Source organism: Ranitomeya variabilis, chromosome 1, assembly GCF_051348905.1.
Source record: "Ranitomeya variabilis isolate aRanVar5 chromosome 1, aRanVar5.hap1, whole genome shotgun sequence".
In the NCBI taxonomy this organism is placed as follows: domain Eukaryota; kingdom Metazoa; phylum Chordata; class Amphibia; order Anura; family Dendrobatidae; genus Ranitomeya; species Ranitomeya variabilis.
The window spans coordinates 780,322,894-780,335,145 of record NC_135232.1 but is presented as its reverse complement, the minus strand read 5'-3'; the positions used below and the strand labels follow the sequence as shown (position 1 = coordinate 780,335,145).

The 12,252-nt window shown below is 40.7% G+C and overlaps 1 protein-coding gene across 21 annotated transcripts in view; it reads right to left on the bottom strand.

The window, feature by feature from the left end:
• ADGRL3 (adhesion G protein-coupled receptor L3) overlaps nt 1–12,252 on the bottom strand; it is a 1,249,649-nt gene that overhangs the window by 338,439 nt on the left and 898,958 nt on the right. For 20 of the 21 annotated variants that reach the window (XR_013217764.1, XM_077272336.1, XM_077272380.1 and 17 more), the window contains one exon: nt 9,818–9,914. Coding sequence is in view for 20 of the 21 variants with exons in the window: in XM_077272336.1 (XP_077128451.1) it covers nt 9,818–9,914 (97 nt within the window). In the remaining variant the exon portion in view is untranslated. Of the gene's footprint in view, nt 1–9,474; nt 9,515–9,817; nt 9,915–12,252 lie in introns of all 21 variants that reach the window. The other variant, XM_077272480.1, reaches the window with a different exon arrangement.

Below are 12,252 nucleotides of genomic sequence, written 5' to 3'. Positions count from 1 at the left end.
GGTTCCCGAATGCAGCTACAAAGTATGTCTCATTTGTGCAAAAAATAACCCAGTAGACCTATTCGAGCCCCACGGAATTACACACCAAAACCAGATTATCCATTTCAGAGACTGCAGGTGGACTACATACAGCTACCTAAGGTAGGTACTTATGAATATGTCCTACTATGCATTGATCTTTTCTCAAGATGATTGAAGCTTTGGGCCATTATTAAAGTTTTTAAAAATTGATCAGTGAAGTGGTTTGCAGATATGAGGTGCCCAAACTATAGAGAGTGACAGAGACACACATCTTTAGAATTTAGAATTCATGAAACAAATCATGGCCACTTTTGGGATAGAACAGGCTTTCCATGTTTCCTAGACCCACAAAGTAGCGGGAAGGTGGAACGCCTTAGTGGTACTCTGAAATAAAAAAAATCCAGCATGGCATGGAAGAAACAAACTGGTTCTGGGTAGATTGCTTGCCATTGCATTAAGTGAGGAAAGAGAGAAGTTGTCCCGGTATCAAATACTGTTTGGTAGTGTCCCTAAGTCCCTAAGACAGGGTTGTATTTCCTGCAGCAGCTGCATGTCTCTTACAGTTCCCTCGCTGAATATATCTTGCAGTTACACAAACATTTGACTGTAACTCATAATTGTGTTCTTTCCTCCATCCCAGACCCCTACATAAGTGGCACACATACACACACTGGTACCAGGAGACTGGGTTGGGGTCAAGAGACACATGAGGAGACCACTGGAACCCAGATACAGTGAGCCATTTCACATACTACTGACCACTGCCACTTATGTCAAGCTCCAAGGCATAGACACTTGGATCCATGCCAGCCACTGAAAAAGTTTCTGAGTTTCGGCAGCAGCAAAGATGATAACCCTGCCGCTTTGGACCATGCTGATATTAATTGCATGCCTTGCTCTAACTCTCAATGAGGTACTAAAGAAGGACTCGGACAACAATCACCAAGTCCTCCTACAATAGTTTCTAAAGACGTTCCTAAAAACTGCTGGATATGCACCCATAGCCCAATATTCACTGATACTATTATTATTATTAAGGAAAACTCAAAATAGATACCGCGCTTAGGTGTATAAAATGGACTGCCTATGATAACCAGGATAAACCACAAAAGTGTGAAATGATAAAATCCAATGATGGTGGGCCCGAAGGTACCCACCAAAATACCTGTAGGTGATTATGAGGACGCACTAAACAGCAGGATACCTGTCAGCTGCCCTATACGGATATCAGTGCACAAAAAGATTCCCTCAGAATATAAGTGTTGGTTCAAAGAACCCTTACCGTATAATGTCACTAGTTTCACGCTGAGCTCTTCCTGGTGTATGTCCAAGGGGGCGTGCAGGCTACCGTAGGTGGTTGCGACGGGCGCAAGGTAATCCTGCAGCTGACGGGCGACAGATGGACACACAGGTAGTAGTCCTGCGCGAGCTGCGTGGGGTGTAGCTAGTAAGTGCAGAGCCAGAGAGCGCCCCGGCCGAAGGCGTCCCTGGTTGCACTTAGAAACAAAGATGGCCGGCGCTGCTAAGCAGCGTGTGACGTCACAGGCACTAAGGAGCCCTGCTGGGACCAAAAAGCAAACCAACGCGTTTCAAAGGGTAATCGCCCTTTGAAACGCGTTGGTTTGCTTTTTGGTCCCAGCAGGGCTCCTTAGTGCCTGTGACGTCACACGCTGCTTAGCAGCGCCGGCCATCTTTGTTTCTAAGTGCAACCAGGGACGCCTTCGGCCGGGGCGCTCTCTGGCTCTGCACTTACTAGCTACACCCCACGCAGCTCGCGCAGGACTACTACCTGTGTGTCCATCTGTCGCCCGTCAGCTGCAGGATTACCTTGCGCCCGTCGCAACCACCTACGGTAGCCTGCACGCCCCCTTGGACATACACCAGGAAGAGCTCAGCGTGAAACTAGTGACATTATACGGTAAGGGTTCTTTGAACCAACACTTATATTCTGAGGGAATCTTTTTGTGCACTGATATCCGTATAGGGCAGCTGACAGGTATCCTGCTGTTTAGTGCGTCCTCATAATCACCTACAGGTATTTTGGTGGGTACCTTCGGGCCCACCATCATTGGATTTTATCATTTCACACTTTTGTGGTTTATCCTGGTTATCATAGGCAGTCCATTTTATACACCTAAGCGCGGTATCTATTTTGAGTTTTCCTTTTTGGTCTTTCAGAAGTGGCACATATTCTGGAGATACCAGCAGCTGGGCGTTTTTACAGAGCAGTCCCACAGTCCTTAGTGGGAAGAAGTGTTGAGCGCCAGTGTATTTGTATTTGTAGTTTTTTTATTATTATTATTATTTATTATTTTAGCACCATTTATTCCATGGAGCTTTACATGTGAGAAGGGATATAGATAATAAAAAACAAGTACAATAATCTTAATGAATACAAGTCACAACTGGTACATAAGGAGAGAGGAATTTGCCCACGAGGGCTCACAATCTACAAGGGATGGGTGAGTATACAGTAGGCGAGGGTAGAACTGGTCGTGCAGCGGTTTGGTTTATGCCATATCTCACAGTGCTCCTAACTCCATATGAGGCTTTCAGCTATAACTGTTTCCACAAAGAGACTTTTGATTCTGCCCTTTGTGAAGGAGGAAACCTCACCAGAAACCATGTAGTTCCGGTCCAGATTGTGGGGAGGGTAGAGAGTCCATGGTTACAGATAAATCTTACATGTAGCTAAAAACAGTATAAGTCTGTAGTATAAGGTAAAATCATAATACACAAGGCTAAGAAGTTTCCAGTAGGTGAGACTCCAGTAAAAGAACTTAAAGTGAAGCCTTCGATGCCCACACTCCAAGGACTAGGAAGGTTTGAAAGCACTTATTTGGATAATATTGAGTTGTGGTTTACAGATTCTGCCCACACTTGTGAACAACTTTACACATTTGATTTCCCTTTTGAGTCTGACATGCCGAAGGAATGAGGTCGGTTTTCAAAACAACCAAACTTGGTGTGCCAAGCCAACACAAGGACTTTTGACTTGTATACATTGCCTTGGGAGACCCACTGACCGCTGCATACTGCCTAAGGATTTATATCTAGCATGTGGTCACGAGGCATATAATTGGCTTCCCCCAGGTGCAGAAGGAACCTGCACCTTAGCACGCCTTACGCTTGCTACCTTCATACTTCTATATGATATATATAGATATATATAAATGCTGTCCTGAAACATTTTCTATATAAAGGAGCTGCAGACAGTTGCCCCAAACCGAATGGTAGACCACATATAGTGGAACTGGAGAGGGAATAAGAGTATATTCATTTACCCTTTCATAACATAAATGTTGGTATTACTAGTGTATGTAACCACTAGAACTGGTATACTTGTTATGACGACACTATATAAAGAGACATAAGATCAGACATCATAGACCGTCAGTTATCACATCTGAAAAATATCACAGTGCTCATCCACTACACATATATGACGAGATTTACAAACAAGATGTACGTCGTGATCGGGATTCGTCCCCTTCAGGCTATCATAGCCTGGGGAAGTAGCTGATGGATAAACTGTCTGTAAATAATAAAAAGGGAGGAATTGTTGTGGTGAATATTTACACTTGAATATTATTTAGACAATTAAATCTACCTATATATCTCGGATAATTTTGCATTTTAGTATTAGCTTTATAAGTGTTATTCATAAAAGCAATAACTCAGGGCGTTGGCTCTGATATATAGGTGTGTGTTAAACATTTCTGAAAGTATACTACACTGGGTAGAACCAGTGTGAAAGGTATTTTGGCAGAATCCATAATTTATGACCTTGTTATTCCCAGCTAAAATACTTTCTTACCTAGGTAATGCAATGTAAGAAGACATTCCCACTTTCCTTATCTCTTTGGTTGTAATAAAGACTTGTAACTGGGCTTCTGAGAACAAGACAAGAATTGCACACAGAGAGACACCTGCTGTGTGTATTTTCTTGCCTCCAATGCATCATATTTATTTTATTTCAATTTAATTTGAACCAATAATGGCAGATTGGAGATCTTCTGTATCTCAACCCAAATTAGCTCTACTTGGAAGAGACTACCTCAACATGACAAATCTGCACTGAAAAAAACGCAGCAAAAACACAACATGTGCACACAGCCTTAGCATCGGGGAGTGAGAAGTTCTGGGTGGGATAATATTAGACTTATCAGTTCCACCATATCGCATTAAAATGCCAGTTTGAATCTTCACTTTTAGCTTTGCTTTCTTGTTCCCTGTTTGATGCCGATTTTTATGATTGGGCATGATTGATAAGAATCTCTACAAACAACTCCTTAATTGAAAGATATATTAGCATGTTAGGCACTCTAAACTTTACATGACAACATTTATGCAATTGAGAGGAGATATTAATAATCATAATCTAAATTTATTCAGCTCTTCATCCTCTTTTTTAGGCTCCCTAAGGTAGTTAGTTTAAAATATTAAAAGTGGTGAAAGTTTCTCTTTAATCTTCCAGTGGGATCACTTGTTTAAGATATTGCATTATCACTGCTCCAGCTAACAAGATCTTGTATGGCTTTCGATCAGTCATTTGGGGAAAGCCTGAAAGATGAACACAGACTTTCTGTGAGAGAGAGAGCAACAGTCATGCTGTCTAATCAGCATTTTGATATGCCACACCTGTGAGGTGGATGGATTATCTCGGCAAAGGTGAAGTGCTCACTAACACAGATTTAGACAAATTTGCAAACAATATTTGAGAGAAGAAGGCCTTTTGTATACATAGAAAAGGCCTTAGATCTTTGAGTTCTGCTCATGAAAAATAGAAGCAAAAACAAAAGTGTTGCGTTTATATTTTTGTTCAGTGTATTTATATATATTTCAAGCTGCACTTAAAATGCTTTTTTATTAATGTCTTCCATGTGTAGTGCAGCGGTAGCACTCTGTGCAGCAGTGATGAGGCAGTGACCCAGCAAAGTTCAACAGCAAAACGTCTCTTTAATGTTCAACTCACAAAAACACAGCACATGATATACTCCGAATTGCAGCTGGGAACAATATCCTCTGGATTACAGTCACTAAACACTCCAGTCCACCTCTGACACCACTGTGTACGCTGTGGGGTGAGCCAGGCCTTCCAGCTGCCTAGGCTGTTTGGCTCCACTTGCCTGTTTTGCCTCACACAGGGGAAGCTCTGCAAAGCCTTCTGCTCTGTACTCCTCCAAACACCAGACAGACACTGACTCTGAACCCTTTACTGTAGAGATTTTTTTAACTTGAATCTGTGGCCTTCAGCCACATTGAAAACCCGGCCCGGAATGAAACGGACTACACCACTACCGTCCTGTAGTCCATTTCGAAACACAAAAGCCCAGAGCAGGTTTTCTTAAATCTGCCTTGGAAACCAGCATGTCCAGGACCCATACCCACTTTAGTCTGCATTGCAACCACAGCTACACCTGTGACTGCAATGCACTCTCATGGCCTCAATATGCCTGCATGTGCATCCTGGGAGGAACACTCTGTGACCCTCACATGTAACACATGATGAACCTTATGACACCATTTAATTTACCATACAATAAATTGGAATCCACAATAATTAAAATATTAAAAATTTGTGGGCAGAAAGTAAAAAAAACCCAAAACATTGTCTTTTTGTAGGTTTCATTTTTATGGTTAGCGTGTTGTATAAATCATGCTAACTTTATTCTGCAGGTCAGTAAGATATAGCAACAGCTAACAAATTTATGTAGTTTTTTATGTTTTACTATTTAAAGAAAAAATACAAAATAGAAAGCAATGCAGCTGATAATAAATCAAGTATACATGGCTATGAGTATGACAGATGATGCACGAACAGGCCCATCATAGTTTAAAAATAAAAAAAAAATGTTTTACCTATTGCACTAAACATTGCTGTTCCTCCTTACCACTGCCAATCTCCTTGCTTACTCCTCCAGTGCAGATGCTGTGTGACTCCTGCTGACAATCACTGGCTATAGCAGTGATGGTGTTGGTCATCCCCTTGGTCCCTGTTTGGCTGCAATGCTTGCACTGTTTCTCCCCAAAGGAAGAGGAATCAGGGAGACTGTGAGGGATTTGTGCAGTGGTACAAAGGATCGACAGAGGCTACATGAATAATTTGTTTGCATTCTTTTTAGGTTATTGTGGGTCTGTGTCATTTTTTACACAGTATATACACAGTATTGATCTGCCCACTTACCCAGATACCTGGAAAAGTGAAGGGAGCACTGAATCACCCAGCACCCTGGGATCTATCATCTAATACATTGGTCGTTTTAGCGGTAAGATATAATTTACCTGGATCTAATGCTTTTTAGTAGATTGAACAACTGTGTTTACTTTATGTGGCACTTATATATATTAAACTTTCATTCAGTCTGCAAGACATTATAGATATTGCTTTTTGGACAGAGGGACAAATGCATTGTATATGTCAAGCACTATGCTAAGATAGTTTGTTTTTCTGCTTTTTCCCTTCATATACAGGCCATATATTATACTATGGGTGCGGGGGTGTATTGGAGCTCCCTTGGGTATTTTTTTGTATATGTGTACCTAAGTCTTTTATGTTTTAACTGGCATCAATACAATTTTATATTTTATTATATTTTGGATCTCTTCTTTGGATCTGCTGGTTAATTCCAGTTGAGGATCCTATATGTTGTTAAGTACTGTGAAGTGCCAAAGCCAGTATTATAGTAGGACATTGCTGTTTAGTAAAGTGAAGAATGGGTGGTTTATGGGATGTGCTGCTTGCACTGTGTGCCATGCTCATGCACTGTCATGCAGAAAAAAGCTTAAACATAATTGGCTACTGGCCAATATTGAGATGACCGGGCTATACCATAGAAAAATGGTCATTGGGTAAGATGAGCAAAGACGGCATTCAATCATTATAAAATTACTTTAATTATTTTCGTGATCGTGGCATATCCTATACATAGCACAGTGGTCAAATCATCACTGGTTGGTGCATTTTACACATGATATTTACTGAGCTCAGTTTTGCCAGTTCAGCTATTGGCTGTGAGGAGTGTAGCTCCGCTGCTGTGCTCTACATAATAAGTAGATGAACTAAGCTCAGTAAGTGTAGAGTGCAGCAGCTTGTGATGATTTGACTGCTGTGCTCTGCATAAGGAGCCTAAAGAGGGGCATAAAGAAGATGACTGACAGTGGACTGGGTGCCCTGCTGCCCTCATGCTAACCGTGCTTCTGATTATACTATATTATTTAGATGCTTCTCCACTATCATTGGAATGACTTCAGTTTGCTAATTTCTCTGGATTACCCAATTCTTCTTATCATCCTCCTGGATAACGCCATCAGTTTGTCAATGACGCCTCTGCTGCCCCTCTCCTCAGTTGTCATAATAGCTCACCTATACTTAACATCCAACATGGCCTTACTCTCTTCCTAGATGGCAGCTAACTTAACACGAAGTGAGAAACTGAACTACAGCCTATAGAATGGCCTAGGCTCAGTTCAGCTGCAGCAAGATGTCTGCTGCACACAGAGCTTGTCAGCTTCCCTCGTCTGTATCCTTCTCATCCTCCAGTAAGCATTGCTGCATTCAATCAGAAGATGCACTGACACTGTGAAGGAGGAAGCAAGAGCAGAGGTTTAAGGTTCAGCAGCTCCCTCTCCATCCTTTAGCTACCGCCTTCATTCTGTCTGGTCTTGTTGTCCTGCACTGCTAAAACCTTTTCAAAAAATGGTGGTCACCAGCCAAAACAAGAGCTGATCTTTTCAAATAGGTCCACTATACACAGACTATACCGTAATTACAAATACATCACAAAAAATCTGGTCTTTAGGGGAGAACTTCCTTTCAAAGAGGTTATCTTCTGGAAGGTTTTACTTTATTTAATACATTGTTCCCATTACCAACTATATCAGACAAATGTAAGTAAAAATTAGTATCTCAAGACCAAGTAAATTTATGGAAATCAAGAGTGCAGTTATAGCTTTTCTAAAAATCCTAAAATTATGTCTGGGCTTTTAGAATATGTAGTCTGTGCTAGATGCCCCTGCTGTACCTCTATGTCCATATAATTTTTTCTATCATGGATTTCCTTGAATCCATAGGAAAAAATTGTGGAATGCCTAACTCGCAGATTTCATAAAAAGACAATTAGAGGAGTTAATCTACAGGCCAGAGGGTCTGAATCAATGTAACTGGAGCTAGAAACACAGATAGAGCTTTCATATCTGTGGATGCATTCATTAAGATAGTGGGTGTCGTTAGGTATGGCATGATTTTTGCACTGTGTATTTGGGCCAGTCTTGCTTGTTATCAAAGGGAATATACTGGTTGCCAGTTTTTCACATTTTCAATGTGGCATACACTTGAAGCCACTCCTTCTAATTATCTAAGGGGTATATACTTGAGGAGTGTGGTGTTATTACTAACCACAGGGGAATGCATTTTGTGACTTTGAATCCATGCAGCACCCCATGAAGAAATGGCCCCACGTGTTCTGGAATAAATCTGGTGCAGAGTGATGTTACGAACTGATTCATAGTGCTGACTACTCTTGTGCATTCACTATTTTTACATGGCAATCTATGGACAATGTTCAACGACTGTATAAACACAATTTTCCCTCGAATATGAAAAAAAAATTCTGAAGCCACAAAAAAATCTTTTGCATTATGTAGCTAGAAGAAAGAACAAAGATTTTTAGAACTGGACTCAAATTGGCACAATATACAGACAAAATGGCTGAGGTGTAAAAATATAAATTGCGGGTTCTGGTGCAAAGCAGCACAATTAACAAACAAAATGACTGACGTGTAATAAATACAAGCTAAGGGTTCATCTGACCAAAGGATGGCACAATTAACAAAATAGACAGATGTGTAACTAGTATACATGGTTTGTTTACACTAGAATTTGGTCCATGTTTTTAGTTTTATTCGCTTTTCCACCTAAACAACTAATTTGCTTGTATGCCTCTCCAATCCTGCTCCAAACTCCTTCCTTCATCTCCAAATCTTTCCTCCACTTTTTACCAAAATAGCAGAATATTTTTTCTATCTTCTAGCCTCGTCCCTCTCTTGTAAAGCAGTCTCTCCTACAGTTCATGCTGTCCACATGCAGGTGGAGTATTGTAAGATATAAGTACGAAAGGCTTTTTTTAAATTGGGGGCCTAGGTCTGGGAGGACTGGGAGCTGTTTGGAAATACGTACATTCACTTGGGAAGCGGGGTATGGGGATGCATAGCTCTCTGCAAGCTTTTGTGGAAAGCTGCTGGCAATCACCTCAGCTGCGACAAAAAAAGTGCTATGGCAAAACCTTGGCACCATGAAATCCCAGGAGACAACACAACAATGAGACAAAAAAATTGCCTTAAAAACAAGGAAAGTACTGCACTGAAAGTATATATAGCTACCAGAATACACGTTGTTCACTTTCCATACACAGATATAGTCTTACCTTACTTTAGCCATTCTTATGATCTTACCTGAATATCGAAAGTTGGAGCATGCAATGGTAGCAATAACCTATCAAGCATTCATACAAATGAGAACCAAGTCATTGCCTCGATTGTTTATGACATGCACTTAATTTATCCTTGTTTCTTCACTGTTCCTTCAAAATATATGCTTACATTCAATTGTGCTATTTTCTTTTACTCTGTTTTTACAAGTTCAGAAATTGTGTTTTTAAAATACTTATTTCCCATTAAATGTAACATTTGTGGCTGCAAATAACCCAATGTTTAGTTGAAACTCAAGCTTCACATATTAACATCGTATCACAATAGTTGCCATTAAATGCAGCAATCTAACAGTATTGATATTCACCTCTGTTGAGGGACGCAGAGCTGTTGATTTCTCCAGTGATAAAGGAAGACTCTGACTGCTTTCTCACTGTGTCATTCCACATTCTACGAATTCGACTCTAAATTAAAAAAAAAAAATTTGATTCAAGTAAAAGTTAATTGAGAAGTCTAAATATACGTTTACGAATTTCACATGGACAACACTCCCACCATTTTGAGATGGCATACAATAGTACTAGAAATCCATGATCCCTTTGCTGCCCATATAAAGCACAATATTTTGTACTGCTGTTCCCTTATCTCCTTTCCAAGCTCCATAACCATTTTATTTTTCCATCGACATAAGCAGCATAAGAGCTTTTTTTATAGTTGTAATTTTGAATTACACCATTCATTTTATCATTTTTTGTTCAGGAGAACGGGAAAAAGTGTTATGTACTAGCAGATTCTGCAATTGTTTTTGAGTCTATTTTTACAGCATTCATTGTACAGTAAAATACCCTGGTAGTATTATTCCCCATGTAAGTACATATTCTAACAATACCAAACTGTATTTGTTTTATGTAAGTGGTGGGAAAAAAAATTACATTTGTAAAAATAAAAATAAAATGTTGCTGCCATTTTCCAAAACCTGTAATATTTTCATTTTTATGTAAATGGAGTTGTGTGAGCGCTTGTTTTTTGGCATGACAGGGGAACGTTTTTGCTGATACCATTTTGTAGTACATATGACGTTTTGCTTTTGTTTGCCACGTGGCAGTGACCGAAAACCGCAATTCTGGCATTATGATTTTTTTCTCTTTACGATGTTTACCAATTGGGTTGATTGAAATTTGATATATTTTGATAGATTGGACTTTTACAGACGCAATCACCTATGTATTTTGTATCTGTTTATATTTAAAAGGAGAAAAGATAACTGACTTTTTTTCACGATTTTTAAAGCATTTTTCATACTTTATTTTTTATTTTCCTCAGGGTACTTACACCTGTGGTTGTGTCATCGCTTATGCTGTATACTATAAAAGAAAAGTATTGCAGTATATAATAAAAATCATGGTCTCCACAAGCTGGTCTTCACAGGAGCACTGTCATGGCAGTAATTGGCTTTTAGCACACCTTTGACTGCCATGGCAACCCATGATCGTATTGCAGGGGATCAATGGACGCTTGGAATAGCGCATGCCCTGGACTACATGCTATAAATGTCATTGTCAGAGATTAACAAATGCATTTAAGGTGTTCAGAAAATTAATTTTGTATAAGGGAATAGCACACTGCTATGTTGTACCACTGGGTGTAAGTAAGCATTCTGCATTTTTTTCATCCAAGAAAGACATTCCACACATATCCCATTTATAGCCTAACGCTACATTACTCAAAACGTGCTATACTTCACTTTGCAGTGTAATTTTTTTTAGATATGACGGTAGAAAATTAAAAGCATTCAAAAGCACTCTGTTTTGTACTTATTCTTGGTGTGCTATTCTCTTATGCAAGATTAATTTTCCTAAGAAGTAAGGAGAAATGTGGCCTGCTCCATTGGAATAAGCACCCATTTTCTTCCTTGCAACATAAATTGAAGGTAGATCAACCCACCTTTTGTCTATTGCATTTAAGGAGGTAACAGCAGAGGGTGAAACTCACCACTGTTAGAGGCAGATGCTGGCTGTGTGAATACAGCCATTATCTGACAGGTATGATGCAGACTCCTGCATTAAAGATGGGGACCCAAAATAGGACATACCAGAATGTCCTATGTTGAGAGGAGTTAAGGCCTTATTCAGACTTCCATTTTTCATTTACGGTATGTGTTCGGTTTGTGCTTTTCATTGAGAGAACATGTACCCATTACAGTTTATGGGGTTGTTCTCAATTCTGTATCTTTCCTATGTATAGCACTCATGCTCTGTTCACATTGCTTAACAGCGCTGATAAATTCAGTCCCACCATCCAACACAAGAGACGCTCTCACAAATCACTTAACCATCTGCTCACTCTTTCTATCCTTCTCCTAGTTGCTGGAGACATCTCTCCCAACCCCGGCCCCCCATGTTATAGCCAGTCAAACCTCCCAACTGCTACAGTCAGAAACCCCTCTAACGACTTCCGGGAGGCGGGACACATAGATGGCCGCATCTTAATCAGCTCCCTGCCTGCGGGACCTAAAACGCACTCTGCTGTGCTCACAGACGCCGTATTTGTGCCAGACAAGTGACCGGAGGCTCACTGCAGGGGCCAGGCACCACCACCTGCCTTCTTCTCCCGGAATCCAGGGCTACACGAGCCTGAAATTAATCTCCCGGCCGCCGCACGTGCTCTCCCACCCGCCATTTTGGGGGTCTAGGTGTGGGAGTTTTCCACCCCGCTGTCAGGGGACTCCTGCGGAAGACAGGAGCCAGGTAGGAGCGGAGCCCCGCAGCGCAGAAGCCTCCAAACAGTGTGTGCTTCTGCCGG